Source organism: Alosa alosa, chromosome 10, assembly GCF_017589495.1.
Source record: "Alosa alosa isolate M-15738 ecotype Scorff River chromosome 10, AALO_Geno_1.1, whole genome shotgun sequence".
Taxonomy (NCBI): domain Eukaryota; kingdom Metazoa; phylum Chordata; class Actinopteri; order Clupeiformes; family Clupeidae; genus Alosa; species Alosa alosa.
The window spans coordinates 30,612,780-30,632,396 of NC_063198.1; the positions used below are offsets into that span (position 1 = coordinate 30,612,780).

At 43.9% G+C, this 19,617-nt stretch overlaps 1 protein-coding gene across 1 annotated transcript in view; it reads left to right on the forward strand.

Moving 5' to 3' along the window:
• Positions 1-560: 560 nt before the first annotated feature.
• The window catches only part of mapkapk2a (MAPK activated protein kinase 2a), a 66,136-nt gene continuing 47,079 nt past the window's right edge, over positions 561-19,617 (forward strand). The window contains exon 1 of the mRNA XM_048254843.1: positions 561-1,251. Coding sequence (XP_048110800.1) covers positions 1,042-1,251 — 210 coding nt within the window. The 5' untranslated portion in view covers positions 561-1,041. The remainder of the gene's footprint in view (positions 1,252-19,617) is intronic.

The window sequence follows — 19,617 nt, forward strand, 5'->3', positions numbered from 1 at the left end:
GGCCTAGGCTACAGGCCTGCAATAACTCGTAACAAAAGCAATAACAGCCACGTTCATTTTACAAAGCCTACTTTGAGCCTACTTTAACTGTGTACAAATAGATGGATAGATGGATATATATGGTTATGGTTATGGTTATGCATTTGGCAGACACCTTTGTCCAAAGCGACACACACATACAAAACAACATAATATTTATGATAGATAGATGGACATATATATATATATATATATATATATATATAGAGAGAGAGAGAGAGAGAGAGAGAGAAAGAAAGAAATAAACTGTCAATCCTGAGAGGGAAATAACTGCTATGTCATAGGCTAAATCAAAACAACAACAAGGTCGGTAATCATACACGAAATACATAAATGATGTACAATCATCTGGATAATTTAGCTGATCGTTTCAAGGGGAAAGATGACATCGGAAACATAGAGACCAGTTTGTAGGCTAGTGTTAGTTTGGATTAACCTTCTCCTTTAAGAAGTGGCTCGTGCATTCCTATCAGGGGCATGACGTCAGGAGAAAAAAAACTGCCCAGACACTTCGGAAAGTAGCTTGCTAGCTAGATAGCCGAAGGACAGTGTGTGCGTCTGTCGGTGTTGGAGGTCTCACTTTGTCGTGTTGTAAACAGTGTTTTCCTTGTTTATCTTTTATTCTATAGCAAGTGAAACCACCACACGTTCTTTTTAACACCTGCTTTTACGAGAGCGGCCAACAGAGGAAACGTAAGGCGTTTTTCCTCAGGCGGGAATCGGTGAATTGACCCTCGAAATGGATATTAGCTAGCTAGCTTGTTCGCTAACTTCTGAAAAGCGACTCGCTAGCCTAAAAGGACCACGGGTTTCGAGTCTCCTTGTGCGCTTAGATTTTATCAAGTTATCATTTGTAAAACTATCCTTTGTTTTCATACGCATCGAGTTTTTTTTTTAATTCTTTGGCTGATATTGACCTGTAGGGTACAACTTAACTTAAGACAAGCCCACCGCGTAGAGAAGAGGTAAGAGGTGTCTCCTTGTCTCCTCTAGCCATTCACAATGATGTCGAACCCGCCGGTATTCCCGAACCCACAACAACAGCAGGGTCTACAACAGAACATGCAGTTTCATGTCAAGCCCACCCTTCAGATCAAGAAAAATGCCATTACGGATGACTACAAGGTCACAAGCTCGGTACTCGGACAGGGCATTAATGGCAGGGTCATAGAAATATTCCAGAAGAAAACGGCAGAGAAATTCGCACTCAAGGTAAGTTTGTGGCAAGCCAGACAATTTTGTGGAACGTAACGTTAGCTCATGTCTCTTTATGTCCTTGACTGTAACGATAGTGGCAAAGTTGTGTCTATTCATTATGTTGCACTTGGCGTTAAGGCACCTGATCATAATTTCGCGAGGCAATATTAAACATTAACGTCCACGTAAGAGTCCCATTTGTCTACGGCGGTGGAGGAAACACCTGCCACACGCACACGCGCGCTTTTAATGTGGACATTTGGACATTGTCATCCTTTTTACATATAACGTTAACTTATCACACAATGACCACACAGGTTAGCGTCACATTCCCTGACCAAAAATGGGTTGTAGATGGGTTGTATGCTATGCCAACATCATACAGACTTTGGTAGGCCAGATGTTCTTGGTTAATCAGTAACGTTAGTCGGAATAAAGGTGTCCTGTCCGCTTGAGTGCGGCCATTCAGAAACAATGGAAGCGTGCTCACTCTTGATATCAGATTGATCATCAACTGATTGTTTTGAAACACAGGGTTCGCCAAAGATCAAAAAGCTACTAAGCTTAACTTGTAAACCTTTTAGTGCTTATTTTGTATTGTGTGAGTGTGTGTTCCCTTCTTCTGAGAGGACATTAGCGTAACTCAATCTCACCTGAAAGCATTACGCAATCAGAGTAATTCTGATCCTGGCATTGTCCGTGGGAGATTGAGCTCATTGTGATCATACTGGAATACTTATTAGGGAAACAGTCATATCCAGACAGGTAACTCTTAATGGTACGTTACGCCAAACACTTCAGATCCTTTTGAGGTCTGTATGTTTTTCTCCGACTGGAATGATTGTTTGGCATATTTGTTTATGTGCCCTGCTGTCTTTGGCGAGCCAGGGATGAACACGATAACCTCACGACTCCAGGGTGCTGTGGCCCAAAGGTCGCAGAGTTCTGACGCAGGCTTTCAATAATATTATAATGTCGAATATTTGACTACAAAGTCAGCAGTGATGCACAGGTCAGCCTGCTTTTCCCACGCATCGCGATGGCTTCACCGGGTAACAGACTGTAGCAGTGGCCCTTCTCTTGTTTTGACCCCATCACGCTTAGTCATGCTAGATGTCAGTGTTTAAAACAACAAACAGCCCGGTAGTCATTGCTCCCAACTTACATCACTGAGCTTGCATCAGATGGCATACTAAGCCTGTCTGTTGGTAAACATGAGCGGCCCTCTTTGTATCATGAATACCAGTGAATAATACTTTGTATTATTACTTTTGAACTGTTGGTCCACTTAACAAGACTGCCATTTAAAGAACATGCTCAGAAACGAGCTAGAATTATTGTATTGGTGACTTTATAAAACTCTGAATGTTAGTTTCATCAGCCATCACCCTGCCAGGCTTGTATTGCCGTGGAAATAGTAGGTTTGAGATTTGAATATATGGACTCCTCTCATTATGCAGCCCTTTGTTGGAACTAAAACAAATCTCAGGCGATATTCAAATCAGAAGAGAGCAGGAGATAGCCGTGAGATTTGAAACAATCAAAGGTCATAAAAAACCCACATTTGCTTTGTTTGTTTCTAATAGGTCAGACCAATAGTATTTTTGTGGACACACACACTTTCACCCACCTCCACTGCATGACAGCTTCTTTCAGCCTCCCTCCTGTATGATCTCCATTGCCCTGAGTTACCACATCCCAGTGGCAGCTGTGGTGGATTTGCGGTCGGAGCCTACGGTTCCAGGGAGTACACACTTTTGGTCTCACTGCTCCCAGTGATTCCACACATGCAGTCTCTCTGTCTCCAGTGTTGGAAACAAGTGGGTTTTCCAAAGTTTCATGTTTTTTTGTGTGTGTGTGTGTGTGTGTGTGTGTGTGTGTGTGTGTGTGTGTGTGTGTGTGTGTCATTCTAAACCATCTATTACTGCGTCCATAGTGGCCAAGTTACAAAGTTCTGTGGCTGCGCCCAATGCTGTTTTTCTTGTCTGGCGATGTTAAGTGTTTTTTTTGTTGGTTATTTGGCATTTTAATTCCGTTAACTGTACTGGAGTTCTCAGCGTCACAGCTCTGAGTAGTATTTTAATTTTAGACTACTGTCAGAGTTTATGGCTCTGCGTACGGCCCCCTTCACTGGCCGAGATCTGTTCTCTCCGAGTACACTTCCTGTTAGTTATCTGGCATCTTTATTTTATTTTTATTTTATTTGTCCTTTATTTCACCAGGTGAGTCCCATTGAGATCTTGCGTCTCTTTCTCAAGGAAGCCCTGAAGTGAACACTTAGTACTGTACCATAGCGTATTTCAGATTCTTTCCTCTCATTGGCTCGTGTTTTGTTGCGGCTTGTCGTAGTAAAGGGCTACGTGTACCCATTCCGACATTCCATTCCATTAGATTCCATTGCTCTCAATAGAACTCCGCACAGCAGCATCGCACTTTGCCGCTGCCCCCGCTGCCATATAAATTACGATTCAGTTCGATTTTGTCGGCGCCGCTCCATGAAATCGCTCCATTTTTCATTTAGGGTTTGCCAGTTAAAAACTTGGGCGCTGATGTGCATGGCAAAGTGACCGCACACTCATGTAGGCGCCCATGTCCACAGCCCTTAAAGCAACACCAAAGAGTTTTTTGTACCTTAAAATAATGTTTCCAAAATTGTTTCAGTGGTTCATCAACTTGTAACAGGTTGAACGGCACTTCTGCATTCACTTCACGGCCCTCTATCGGCTATAACCGCACTATGTAAGTTTGCCAGATTGGGTAGCGGATCTGTAGTTCGATGGAATGAGACATAAGAAACTACAAATTTGACTTGCATGATGTCGCAATACATCGTACTTTCATAAAATCATGCAATATTTTCTACCTTGTCTATGGACATCGTTATTTGCAAAGTCGTTGCTGGATAAACAAATAGCATGCATGCGACAGAGGAAAAGTTCTTTGGTGTTGCTTTAAGTCATGGCTGCCCCCAACCTGAAGCCAGTATTGATTGCGAGACTGTTACTATTGATCACATGGGAGAGTAAGCAGCTGTTGATGATTGCCTCTTTAGGCTGCAGCAGGTGATGGGCTGTGATAGGATTGTCTTCTGACTAGGCCTATTCTTCCATTGCTGTGGTTGTTTGTCTGCATAGTCTGTGTGTGTGGGAGGGGGAGGGAGAGGAAGATTGTCGTGGGTGGGTGGTGTCCAAGCATCACTCATCCCTGTGTGTGTGTGCATGCCAGTGTTTGCATGTGTGTATGTATGCTAGTGTTTGTGTGTGTGTGTGCTAGTGACTGTGAGAGGGGGGCTTCTATCTCTTTAAGTGTGACAGCGGTGATGCCATGGGCCAGACAGGTCCCCTGTCATCATGTGTAAAGCCCTGCGTCTCCAGTGTCAGTGTTGGCTCCCCTGAACATATCGTCACCTTAGCCCAAGCTGTTTTTAGCCCCACTACTCACCACCTCACACTCGCTGTGCTGGACTTACTCTGTGTGTGTGTGTGTGTGTGTGTGTGTGTGTGTGTGTGTGTGTGTGTGTGTGTGTGTGTGTGTGTGTGTGTGTGTGTGGTCATGATGAGAAAGTGTGACTTTGTGTATGTATGCATGTGTGTGTCTTTGTGCCTGTGTGAGGGAGTGTGTTTTATGTGTGTATTTGCATTGATGTGGGTGTGTATGTGGTTAGAGGCTGAGACGTCCTCTAATGCTGTACAGGAAATCAACCCACCTTCTCCCCCTCCGTATCCCCCTTTGCACCCCCTCACCCCCCCTTCGCCTCAGCCTTAGGTTCCACTACCGCTTTATCACCATCTGAGTGCCTGTCAGTCACACACACACACACACACACACGCACGCATGTCACCCCCCAGGAGAAACAGAAACTGTATACTTCAGGCTCTACTTGGCCTAAAGCACCTCCGCTTTCAAGTACACAAGGGCAGAGGACTCTCACTAGTAGCCTACACAAGGGCAGAGGACTCTCACTAGTGGCCTACACAAGGATAGAGGACACTCACTAGTACACAAGGGCAGAGGACTCTCACTAGTGGCCTACACAAGGATAGAGACACTCACTAGTACACAAGGGCAGAGGACTCTCACTAGCGGAGTCACTGCAGGTAAGCATTTTTCAGCGGCTCTGCTGGTGTCTATGAAGTAGATAAAAGTGCACACAAGTATACAAGCCCCTAGGACGGACACTAGTTGAACAGGTGCACACCTTTATGTGCTGCAGTCTGATTCACTTAGCCCCTTAAGTGAGCTTTATTAAATGTTCCTGCGTTTTCACGTGTCCTCTGTAATCAAATGTTCCTGCCTCGAAGCAGGACCGTGAGGTGAGGCTGCGGTGTGTCCTCAAATCGCAACCGGAGCTTCGCTCTCGAAGAGCGATCAGCGTGGGATTGGTGTTTGGCACAGCAGGCACCGCTTTAAAGTGTGAATGAGCAAGCGAGGGAGGAGCAATCAATATGGTCCTTCTTCAGGGTATTGTTTTAAAACGATGTGAGATGCGCTGGTTTTTGGTCTGCCCTCCCCCTCACTGAGGACCTACTCTCACTTGCTGTCTGGCAGCAGGAAGAGGAGGAGGAGGGCTCTGATGTCTCTTCTTAATGGAGTGTTTTGGAAGGCATCCAACTCCTCTTGTCCTCTCTCTCTCTCTCTCTCTTTCTTTCTTTCTTTCTTTCTTTCTTTCTTTGTCTCTTTCTTTCTCTTTCTTTCTCTCTCTTTCTTTCTCCTTCTTTCCTCTTGTTTCTCCCCCTCCTCTCCTTTCCCCTCTCATCACTTTCTCTCCTCTCTTTCCTTTTCTCGTTTTCCATCTTGGCTGGCAGACAGTGCAGCTGTAGGAGTCCCTTCCTCCTCCTCCTCCTCCTCCCCCTCTCCTCTCCTCCCCTCCCCTCCAGGGTTCGAGTTATGATTTCATCTCTGTGGGGGTCCCTAAAAAAAAAAACTTGTGCGTGCACACACACACACACGCACACACACACATTGTATGCATGCTTAAACTGATCTACCGCTACAGTCACAGTAGAGCTAGCAGGCATTTGTACTGCTATGCCGTTACCTGGAGCTAATTTTTGTGTTTTGGTAGTAAAACCGAAACATGTCAAGTCTGAGCATGATGTCATTAAGCAGCCTCTTTTTGGGTGGCATGGTAGCCAGCTGTGTTCAACTTTATTAAAATTATGGATCTTTATTTTAAAAATGAATGAATGAAAAACCTTCTTTGGATCAATGGTCGTGACATGAGCTCTCAAATTGATAGTTTGCACTCATAGTGCCATATAGCCATGCTGCATTCCCGATGCTGTAGGCCTACTACACGTTCGTGTAGGCTACTCCTATTACTCGTCATGTCAAGCTATATATCTTTATTGTCAATATTACTCCGTATGTGGAAGGGAAAATAGCTTTATTTGCAATTCAAATATTATACTGCTGCATTTTCAGAGACCCCCACAGATATTTGAGTTAACTACTTTCATCGGAGCCAGTCCTCAATCTATGACAGTTTAGCTCCCACCTAACTCGAACAATGCTCTCCTCTCCTCTCCTCTCCTCTCTCTCCTCCCCTTCCAGGCTGCTGCCCTAGCTGATTAGCTCATTGTTTCAGTGTCCCCCTGCCAGCCAGCTTCTCTCTGGAGAATGGGCCTTTTACAGGATCCAGGTGTCATTGTCGTCCTCGGGTGCATTGATTCTTATTGATGCAGATCTATGGCTTAATGAGAGTGTGTGGCTATTCACACACAGACACAGACTCACAGACAGACTCACAGACAGACTCACAGACAGACTCAGACACACCTATTACAGCTTTTGTGGTTGGTGGTCTTTCTCGCCTCGCCATATGTGCCATATGGCCACCCGCGCACCATTAATAAACATTTCTCTCGCTCTCGCGCTCTTGGGCTGGTGCCAAGTCCTGAAGGGAAGGACTGGGCTCTGGCTGGGTCGTGGTGGCTGAGAGGCCTGCTGTATGTGCTGTTCAATAATCCAATGCTGTTCAGGTTCATTGTTAAAGAGTGTTTCAGTTTCGGCCATGAGCGGTTACCCATTAGCCTGAAACCTTATTACAGGACAGGACTTCTCAAACCTCATGGTTAGTAGCACATCTTATATTCTCATGGGAGAAGTAGTACTGTATCTTATGTTCTCATGGGAGAAGTAGTACATCTTATATTCTCATGGTTAGTAGTACATCTTATACTCTCATGGGAGAAGGGCGTGAGTGACTTAGGGTAACTTGCCCCAGTCACCGTTTATTTATGGGTGGTTTTGCATTATTTTGTGGAATTTCAGATGTGTGATGATTATGTTGGCGTTGCCCCATAGCCAATGGGAAGGATGTTGGCTGAAATCTCATCACGTCCAGCGTTCAACATAATTGATGGCCAGTTGCCCCTCGGGCCTGAAAAAGAGAAGTCGGCCAAGTTGGTTGGCCAGTCACTGGCCCTCTGCCAGTCACCATCACGAGTCAGTTTAGTTCACCTGTGATGCTAAATGGTTGAGCTAAGCATGTGAGGCTTCTAAAGCAAAGAGGGAGCGTGTGTGTGTGTGTGTGTGTGCTGGATTTGAATTTCCCCTTGGGAATCAATAAAGTATCTATCTGGACATACTGACATCTTTCTGTGGAAGGCTGGAACCCTGACCGGTTGCCCATCATAAATCGTTTCTGAGGGAAGTGTTTTCCATCCCAGCTGATCTGGGTGGACCATCTTCTCATTGCTTCAGTAGTGTAGAAACTGGAGACCAGTGAGAAGGAAGCTGAAATCTCCCACAGGATGTTCCAACAGGAATGCCTGGGTGTGTGTGTGTGTGTGTCTCTAGTGGCTTGCTCAAAGGATTGCCTGGTGTGTGTCTGTGTCTCTCTCAAAGGAATGTCTGGTGTGTATGTGTAGGTGTGTGTTAGTGTATATGTGTGTGTGTGTGTGTGTGTGTGTGTGTGTGTGCCCGGGCTTTGTTTGGACTTGCGAGCCAGGGAGCGAGCGAGCGAGCCAGGGAGAGGTCCAGTCTCAACGGAAACCTTCTCATCTCCAGACTGGAACAGAGCGCCCTGGGCTATGGCAGGAAACCACAGCCGAGGAGGAGCATCAAAGCCCCACTTAACCCCTGACCGGCCAGTCTGCCCAACGTGGGTGTGGGATGTTTTGGCGGAGGCTTCTGCTCTGTTTGTGTGTGTGTGAGAGTGAGGGAGGGAGAGAGAGAGGCTACGGACCCTGATGCTGCTCTGAGGGTGTGAGCTCATCTGTGGGTGAAAAATGCCAGAATGATGATTGGGTTTAATGCGTAGGTTAGACACACACTCACACACAACACTCACACACTCACACACAACACTCACACACAACACTTACACACAACACTCACACACAACACTCATCAACACTCACACTAGCACACACCAACACACGTTCACACCCATCCTACCATTGTGGAAAGTAGTGTTGCACGGTGTATCGATACTAAAAAGGTATCACGATGCCTTCACGCAAAAAACGATACGATTTCAGACGTTTTTAGAATCGATACTTTATTAAAATAATAACGTTCTGTGTCTGTGTGAACTGCTGCTCTCACTGCTCGCACGCATCTAGGCAAAGTGGAAGTGTCAAACAGAGCAGCTCTGAGTGAGTGAGTGCGCAGCCAAGCGTCAACACAGTTCTAGGCCTTGTGGATTAAACAAAGGTGCAGTGAAATCTGCAACTATTTGGTTGAATAGTGAAGGTAAGCCATCAGGTACACAGAGGCCCGTTTGTAAAAATATGTTTCAAAGTCATTTAAAGCAGTAGACTCGCGCGTGGAACTTGGCTAAACACCTGCGCAGACATATCCCAACATTTTAAAAAAGGGGAAGAGTTCGACAGGTTAACAGATATGCTATAGAAAACGACTACATGGTTAGTGCCAAGTTCTTCTCTTATGTTTTAGTCTAGCCTAAGTGAAACGAGTATGGTTCTCTGGGATGTGAACTTTCCTTCATCAATGAATTTTGAGACGACGAGCTGTAATCATTTGGCCAGAGACATAGCGATCTGTAATCATAGGGTGCTAGCATTGATGAAAGCGCAATGTTCCGCCAGAATAGCATTAGGCTACCATAACTTGTAAAGCGATCTATTTCATGTTAGGTCAGTACTACTGGTAATATTTGTCATGGCATGTAGACGCTAATTAAAGTCCACAGCATACCACCAAAGCGTGTTGAGTCCTAATAACCAATAATAGCAGCTTACATTATTTACAGTGCATTGGTAAGCAAATCATGTTATCAAAGAAATAGGCGTAATGTAGGAATGCACACAGATATATTGCAACAGGTAATGGTGTAGGCCCTCTGACGAAGACCTGAGTGGTTGGAACTTCGTGCTTGTACACTGAAGCAAAGACTATCCTCACATTTTCCCCTTTGCAACTGTCAAAGAAATCCATGAACAAGGAAGGCCTAGGGTGGCCTATACTGTACATCAGATGGCCTAAAAGATTAGGCCAGCCTTAAAAATATTTTTTGTTTGCAGTAATGCCAAAAAAAATAAAAAATGAATTACCGGTGGGTAGGTGGATATTTTTTTTTTTCAAGATTCAAAGTAAAAAAATTACAATTTTGGTCATGGTGATTTCACGTGGAATGAATTTCCCACAAATGTGCATATCATTGGCGTAACTGACTGGGTCTTCAACCCATGCCTTCAAGCACCATTACAAACCTCATTCTGATGCAGGTTATATAGATAGCCTTTCTCAAACTTCTTTGACCTGAGGCCCGGTCTTGGCAGACTTTGGGGTTATCTGGCTCATCTACATGTACCCAGAATGAAGGCTACAATGGCTCTTGGCCGTTATATTGAAGTTGACTATACAATACTCAATGCTATACAGTGTATTATACAGTCTCTGCTCTGTTTCTAAGGAAGTTTCAAAAACAACGTTGTTATATTAAGTTTCGTTAAATAAATAAATAGCCCTTCCAACAGGTTGAGCGGAGCTTTGATACAACGTTATCGGTTAGTTTCAGTTTTCTGTATAGGCAGCTCTTTGAATGAATGCTCATACCACCACTTAATTGTAGGGCTCCATGTTTTAATGGCCTTCGATAGCAGAAACGTTTGTTTTCTTTTGATTGATCCGCGGTTTCTTGATCAACTTTCGCAGCAAGTTATCAGATGAAACACGAAGGGCCTAATTTCCTCCGACTCCAGCGGACCAGCGAGTCTCCATATTTACTTGGACCCATATTTACGAGAAATCGCGGAATAGACCACAACCAATTTCAATACTCCGACACGGTCACTGTTAGACTAGAAGGGATGAAAAAAGATCTGGACACAGTTCTTTTCCAGAACTTTATGTGGCAAGTAAAAGCGTTATCAGTTTGTGAATGAAAACTGGCGTAGAAGCATTAATGACATCGTAAAACCAATGGTGTAGAGATGATGCCACAGGGTTTTATTTAAGTGAGCCGTTTGCATGTAGGCAATTTTATATTCACAGTACTTGGGCCTACTAAAAGAATATTATTTTATTGTATTTGTATTGGTTGTTTAGAGTAAAAAGCCATAATCGGTCGGTATTAACGCAAGTTTACAACCGTGCAAGTCGGTCAGACTAAAAGGGGAAAAAATAAATATTTGGGTCGGTTCTAAATTGACGGGTCGGTCGAGTTACGCAAAGTTTCTAAAAAATATTTTTAAGGATGGCCTTAGGCCTCTCTGCATAGCATTCAGTGATTTTAACTCTGACCTTGATCTAGCCTAGTTTGGCTATTTAAAGCTACTTTATTGCCAAAACACAACACAATGTAAATGAACTATAACAAAAAATAAAGGACTTAATCATACAAAGTAGGCCTACTATTTTACTGACTATAAAAAAATAATAATTATGTAGGAAGTTTAGAACCCAGAATTGACCTGCACACTACAAATGTGCACTGAATTCAACACAAATGACTCCATACACTTGGAGGAGGTATGAGTCCTTTCTTCTCCAGATATCTTAGATTTCGCATTAGTATCGATTTTTATCAGAACATCGCGATATTTATAGCAGGTATCGTGTCGGGGTCATAATTTTGGTATCGCGGATCTACACTAGTGGAAAAGATGGCTTGGTTTTTTTTTTCTTTCTTCCCCTGAGGTTTGACCTCTTGTCTGCTCGTCTGTAACACCTGCAAATGTGACTGTGTGTGTGTATGAGTGAGACAGAGACACTAGTGTGTTTGTGAGGGTTAGTTTTCTTTGAATGTGTGTGGGAGTGAGCGTGTTTAATATGAGAAATTATGTCTGTGAAGTGTCTTTGGTATCCTTTTGTATCCTTTGGGGTATTTTTGAATGTTTACACAGATGTGTGTGACATCATGGCATTTGGAAGAGAAAGTTATCTGCGTCTGACATCGACTTTCTGGATAGTGACGTTGATGTGTATTGAGTGGTTTGCTTAGATTGTGTGGATATGCCTTGTTTTGGGGGATGAGTAATGACGTGTGTGTGTGTGTGTGTGTGGGGGGGGTAATGACATTTGCGGGTGTGCGTTTGTGTGTGGGGCTTATGGCTTGCGTCAGTTTTTTAATGTTTAGAGATGAGTGTTTATTTGTAGAGTGGGTTGGTGTGTGTGTCTGTGGCTCTTGGCCTAATTCTCTTTGAAGCTAGCGTATTGTGAGCCATATAGTGTCTTTGTGTCATGGGCAGACCAGAGGTGTGATGTGTTGTCTCTGGTGGTTTGAGCAGATTAATCCAGCCGATTTAATTGCATCCGGCATCTCTCCCTCTCTCTCTCGTGTGTGTGTGTGTGTGTGTGTGTGTGTGTGGGGGGCGTAGGGGCTCTGTGAGTTGTATTTATATGATGATGTGTGTGTGTGTGTGTGTGTGTGTGGTAGTGTGTATTGGGGGTGTGTGTGTGCGCAGGGTTATGTTTGTGTCCTTGCTGTGATGTATGTGTGTACATCCCTAGGACTGTGTGGTTGTGTCCTTGTGTGTGTGTGTGTAGGATGTAATGTTTGCGTACCATTATATATTGTGTGTGTTTGTGTAGGATGTAATGTTTGCGTACCATCATATAGTGTGTGTGTGTGTGATGTTTGTATTCCCTACCGTGATGAAGCTTTGCTGCGTCACCTCCCTGATCAGACCTGACTCCTGAACATGCCCCCCCAGCCATGTTAACGAGCGCCCTGAGGCTTTCTCACACACACACACACACACACACACACACACACACACACCAGAAGGCACCAGCTGCTGCTCTAATAGGCTCGAACACTGGCAGCTGAGGGGAATGAATGCTCTAATAAAAGTAATACTCTGGTGGAAATTAAAAATGAAACGGTGACATGTTTCCCTGTTGTTTATCTGTGCAGCCTGAATGAAGAAAGATACTGCCGTGCTTCTAACATTCTAAATGACATTTTGAAGATGAGCTATTAGATTTTACTGGCACACATGATTTGAGGGAGCTCTGGCAGTGAGGGTAGCTCAAGTTTGATGGAAGCTTGGCCATTTCCTGTTGTTGTAGTGGTGATTAGTGATGGGTGATGATGCCCCAACCCCCTGAAATGGCACAAGCTGGCCTGTGTTGTTGTGGAGTAGATTATTTTATTAATGCCTGCAGTGCTCCAAGTGTTTTTTTTTCTGTCGATCAGCTTCCTGTCTAAGCTTACGCTCGCCCTATAGAGGATTTCCATTAGCACTGTGTCTAAGCCTACGCTCGCCCTATAGAAGCTGTCCATCAGCACTGTGTCTAAGCCTACGCTTGCCCTATAGAAGCTGTCCATCAGCACTGTGTCTAAGCCTATGCTTGCCCTATAGAAGCTGTCCATCAGCACTGTGTCTAAGCCTACGCTCGCCCTATAGGAGCTGTCCATCAGCACTGTGTCTAAGCCTATGCTCGCCCTATAGAAGCTGTCCATCAGCACTGTGTCTAAGCCTACGCTTGCCCTATAGAGGATGAATCTGGGCTGAATTTGAGCCACATTGTGGAGTATTCCGGGCCTAGTGGTGTTGTGAGAACCCCGGGTAAGTTAACTCCTAGTTGCCCAAGTGGTAATAGAACATCTTTATCGCTTCATTCCGCTGCGTAAACAAAGTAGTGTTGCACGGTGTATCGATACTAAAAAGGTATCACGATGCCTTCACGCAAAAAACGATACGATTTCCGACGTTTTTAGAATCGATACTTTATTAAAATAATAACGTTCTGTGTCTGTGTAAACTACTGCTCCTTGCACTTATCTAGGCAAGGCGTGTCAAGCAGGCAGCTCTGAGTGAGTCTTGCGCAGCAACAGCGTAAACATAGTTCTTTGCCGACAGTTCACCGCCTGGTGGATAAAACAAAAGGTGATGTGAAATCTGGAACTATTTCGGATGCATCACGAATAGTGAAGGCAAGCCACCAGGTACACAGAGGCCCGTTTGTAAAATATGTTTCAAAGTCATTTAAAAGCAGTAGGCTACGCATGGAACTTGGCTAAACACCTTGCAGACATATCCCAACATTTTTAAAGAGTTCAAAGAACGACAGGTTAAATATGCTATAGAAAACACAACTACATGGTTAGTGCCAAGTTCTTCTCTTCTATTTTGTTTTAGTCTAGCCCTAAGTGAAAGCGAAAGTATGGTTCTCTGGGATAAAGCTGAAACTTCCTTCATCAATGAATTTTGACGAGACATAACAAGCTGTAATCATAGAGGTGCTAACGTGATGAAAGCGCAATGTTCCACGCCAGAATAACATTACCAACACTACCACACAATCTATTTCATGTTTGGTCAGGTACTACTGGTAATATTTGGCATGGCATGTAAACTGCAATTTGTTCAATAATTATTGCCCAGATGTAGGATAGGCTACCGAAATGCGCTAATTAAAGCCCACAGGCGTATATTACCACCGCATGTTGAGTCCTAATAATAATAGCGGCTTATTGTTGCGTGGTAGCAAATCATGTTATCAAAGAAATAGGCGTAATGTAGGAATGCACACAGATATATTGCAACAGGTAATGGTGTAGGCCTATCTGGCGAAGACCTGAGTGGTTGGAGCGTTCGTACTTGTACACTGGGCTAAAGAAGACTATCCTCACATGTTTCCCTTTGCAACTGTCAAAGAAATCCCATGAACAGGGAAGGCCTAGGGTAGCCTATTCATGGGTTTCATCAGGTCCCCTTTCCACAGGTGTATAAAATCAAAGCACCTTGATTATCAATGCAGACTGCATGGTGCTTGACTAATACACCTGTGGAAAGGGACCTGATGAAACCCATCAATACTTGTACATCAGATGGCCTAAAGATTAGGCCCCTCTGCATAGCATTTAGTGATTTGCATGCAGTAATTTCAACACTGACCTTGATCTAGCCTAGTTTGGCTATTTAAAGCTACTTTATTGCTAAAACACAACACAATGTAAATTAACTATAACAAACAATAAAGGACTTAATCACACAAAGTAGGCCTACTATTTTACTGACTATAAAAAAATAATAATTATTATTTTGTTTAGGATTGACCTTTTAGCAATTCAACACAAATGTTTAGGAACCAGAATTGACATGTGATATTTATGGCAGGTGTCACATTGAAACTTACTAAAACAAAGGCACATGGGTCTTCCTTTTAGAGGATTCCCTTCTCCAGGGCTGTGCAGCTAACCTTTTATTGCTCATAGCACTGGTGCTACAGAGGTTGATCGTTCAGTAGCACAATCCACAAAATCTCTAGCAATGGTATGTAGTTAGGGGGGCTGGCTGAGTGAGGACACGGCCGGCATGTCCTAGATCGAGCTGTTCTCCTCCACTCTTCATGCTCACAGATGGGTGGGTGGGGTGTGGGGAGTTGTGTTTATTTGTGTGTGTGTGTCAGGGAAAGGGAGAGAGAGAGAGTGTGTGTGTGTGGGGGCGGCAGGGTTGTGATTATGTGTGTGTGTGTGTGTCAGGGAAAGAGAGAGAGAGAGAGAGAGTGTGTGTGTGTGGGAGAGAGAAGGAGTGTGTGTGAATCAATGAAAAGATCTGGTCCGCGTCCATCCTAGCCACATCAGAGCCGTTCCATCAGTTCCACTACTCTCTCGGCTTCTGCTTTCGCAGGAGCATGCTGACGCAAGAAGACCTGGCTGCATTCCAGTGGAAACAAACAGGTGCTGAAAGATGACTAAATGCTGACTTTGAAATACCTGTGACGTTAGCTGGGTGAAGTGTCTCCCAGCTGAGCATCTGCAGTCCTCCGTGTGCACATCTGCTTGGCAGGATGACGTGCCCGATAGGAAGCTGTTCTCCTGGGCAGACGTGCCTGAGGCAGTGTGCTGTGGCGTGCGTGTGGTTAGCTTCTGACGGAAGTTACTGTCTGAGTGATGACTCTGCCTTATGGCGGTGTCATCCCACCTTTTGATGAGTGTATGTGTGTGTGAGAAGTGGGGCATGAGACAGACAAGATGGGCCTCAGAAAGTCATTACATTACATTTATTAATTTAGCCACTGACATCTCAGTTACATTACAAGGGCCACTCTCCCCAGAGCAGCTCTGAGTTAAGTTTCTTGCTCAAGGCCCACAACGGGGGAAGCCTGGAATTTAACAACTTTTCAGGCTACTAAGCGCTACCACCGCCCCAAAGAGAAAGTGAAGAGAAGTTAAGCATGAGGCAGACAGGAAGGCCTCCAGAGAACTTGTTTTTTGATGGAGAAACCCGTTCTTCACATTCTCAGTTGATGTTAGGGGTATTGTCTTAATAGTCAGCTCCTGGTCAGTTTCTGAACACAAAATACCCCAAGACTATTACCTTTACCCAAAGGTTCTGTTGTGAGTCGTGACTCCTAATCACCTTTCTCTGTCTCTCTTTCTCTCTGTCTCTCTCTCTCTCTCTTTCTCTCTCTGTCTCTCTGTCTCTCTCTTTCTCTCTCTCTCTTTCTCTCACTCTCTTTGTTTGAGTTGCTAGGCCACTGCTGATTGCGAAGCCGCTGATGGGCATTGAGAAGTTGAGTCGGTACATCTGCTGTGCTGTTTCCTCCCTCATGTTTGCTTTCTCCTAGTTGTAGGACACACACACACACAGTGCTGATAAGCCTGTTTAAACGGCCTGTGCAATTTCCATATTCAGAGCAATCTTTATGTATTTATATGTAAGTTATGGCAATAGGCTACTTCGCTACCTTAGAATAATAAGGTTCTATCTGAGTTTTGAGTAGTTCTGAGATATTGAGCTTCAAAATTTTAGAATTCCATAGAGTTTGGTAAATGGAACAAGTTCTTTTTGATATAAAGTCCAAATATGTACACAACTTTAAGAAACACCTCTTCTGAACTTAAGAAACTTTCAAAGAATAAAAATATTTAAATAACTCCATTTTGACAAAAATGTCAGATAGAACCTTATTATGCTAAGGTAGCGACTTGCTATCAATTCAAAGTAAAAAACAAGTGCTTTCAAGTGCTTACTTGATATTATGAGGGAGAGGTCTGTGTCAGTCCTTGATATCATCAAGATTTTTCAAAGAACAGAAGTTTCAGGCAGAGATTTCCAGTTAATGCAGGCCTACCACTGTAAATGGTTATTTAGAGCAGGTACGCTCTCAATTTGAATTTACATTTCTGACATTAAGAAGTCAACTATACAAAAATATTATGTGTTATGTCCATTTTCTAACGTTTTTCAAAACATTTTCCACATAAGGCATACTCCAAACACTTCTTCAGGTTTGGCAGTTGTTTCATTTTACCTGCCTATCCCACGACAATGACAATGATTTCTGAGAATTCTGGTATTATTTTTGACCCTTAGAGGTCATTCAATTTGTACTTAAATGATACCCTGACACAAAAATGATACACACACACACACACTGTTCTGAATGAATGAGTATGAAGGTCTCCTTGGCGTGTACACACGCACAGCACGTACACTTTTTTTAAAGAATGAGTTATGGAGGTCCGGTTGGTTCACACACACTGTGTCCAAAAGACACACATGCTGTTCTGAATAAATCAGTTTAGCAGACACACACACACACACACACACACACAGAGTTCTGACTGAATGAGTATGAAGGTCTGCTTGGTGCACACACACACAACACGTACACACACATTTTTTTTAAAGAATGAGTTATGGAGGTCTGGTTTGTTCACACACACTGTGTCCAAGAGACACACATGCTGTTCTGAATAAATCAGTTTAGCGGACACACACACATACAGAGTTCTGACTGAATGAGTATGAAGGTCTGCTTGGTGCACACACACACATGTACACACACTTTTTTTAAAGAATGAGTTATGGAGGTCCGGTTGGTTCACACACATTGTGTCTAAGAGACACACGCATGCTGTTCTGAATAAATCAGTTTAGCGGGGGCTGAGTAAGAGATTACTTAAGAGACACTACAGACTGGTCCACCCCACCCCCCCAAACACACACACACACACACACACACACACACACACACACACACACACACATGCACGCGGACACTACGGTGCCTGTACATGCATTACGCTCAGTCCTACTCCCAGAGCTCACACGCACACCCACACACTCCACTGAGCTTAGTCCAGGACTAAACTAGGCTTCATTAGTGTACACTAAACTGACCCTCTGTTGGTAAATGAGCTTAGTCAAGGACTAAGCTAGGCTTCATTAGTATACACTAAACTGACCCTCTGTTGGTAAATGAGCTTAGTCCAGGACTAAACTAGGCTTCATTAGTGTACAGGAAACTGACCCTCTGTTGGTAAATGAGCTTAGTCCAGGACTAAACTAGGCTTCATTAGTGTACAGGAAACTGACCCTCTGGTAAATGAGCTTAGTCCAGGACTAAACTAGGCTTCATTAGTGTACACTAAACTGACCCTCTGGTAAATGAGCTTAGTCCAGGACTAAACTAGGCTTCATTAGTGTACAGGAAACTGACCCTCTGTTGGTAAATGAGCTTAGTCCAGGACTAAACTAGGCTTCATTAGTGTACACTAAACTGACCCTCTGTTGGTAAATGAGCCTAGTCCAGGACTAAACTAGGCTTCATTAGTGTACAGGAAACTGACCCTCTGTTGGTAAATGAGTCTGAGAGAAGATTAGGTTGACAGAAAGCTAAAATATTGGCCAGGCTACTTCATTTACCACGGATAAAAGGTGACACGCTCTATATAGGCTCTGTATTTCATTAAACCGTGCAGGGCTGCCTGCATAAAACACAATAGTCCAGTATATCTAATTCACATCGTTACTGGACAACAAAAGAGACCTGGGGCTGAGATGCTGGCCCGAAGGTGGAGGCACGCTCATACTATGGCAGTCAGATATGCCCTTTACCTCTGGTTCAGTGGAAGTGAGCTGCCACGCACCCACTCTATGCCCACTCTCTGCCCACTCTATGCCCACTCTCTGCCCACTCAACTCTTCATCTCCTGTCCTCTGAAGGTGACAGGAGCGATTTGTAGGATTGTTACCGAACGTTCTGTAGGCTAAAATCAAAACACTGGTGAACGTTCTCAAGACTACCAGACGCGAGCCTCTTCTGGGTTGCTAGATGTAATGAAGACTTAGCTAACGTTAGTTGACCTGCAGCTAATCTGAGTGCCCAGAAGTTCGCATCATGCTGAACGAACCTACTTTAACGTTTCTCCAACCATGACCCAGCTACACGTTACGGAAACAGTGAAAACAAAAAATACCTCTCTAACCGATGTAACATATTTAGCTGAAGTTAGCGATTCAGATGAAGTTTAGCCTAGGCTAGGATACCTGTCGTGGAGAAATATGGCCAGCTCTGCGTCAGACTTGATATTCTTCGTTTGATGAAGACGTCGCCATCTCAGGAAGCTCCTCCGTTGTCCACTTAATTTGTTTCTTGTTTTAATTTTGGAAATTTTCTTGCCTCTCGTATGCATTCATGACTACAGCTGGCAGCAAGTTGACAGTTGGCCTTTGCTAATTTGGCAACACAAATAGGAGGACATGCCAGCCCATTATTAATACGCTATTCTAAAATAAATCGTTCAAAACATAAACGGAAATTCCAAGAGATTCGGCCCGTAACTCTTTGTTTCATATGTTTTACGGGTTATAGTAATGTTGTCAAATAAGCCGTCACTTCAATTTATCGTGTTTCCTTACTCTCTGCTATGAGTAATAATGCATGTTACTTGTACCCCTTGCATCGTGAGGAACCAATCACATCGGTGTATCTTATATAGGCGGGCCATGAGGCGAGCTAAACAGATGACGACAGCGCTGCAATTAATCAGTCAGTAAACATTTGTCGTAGTGTTATCTAATTACATCGAGGTCTGGAATCTGTCAGTAATCCGTTAGTTGTAGTGTGATCCAATTGCGTGCAGTGAGATTTTCAAACCGCCTCTTGTGCCGCCCCTTGAGTTGGGCCATTTTCATTATTCGTGGCCAGACCATGGTCTGGATTTTCCAGGCT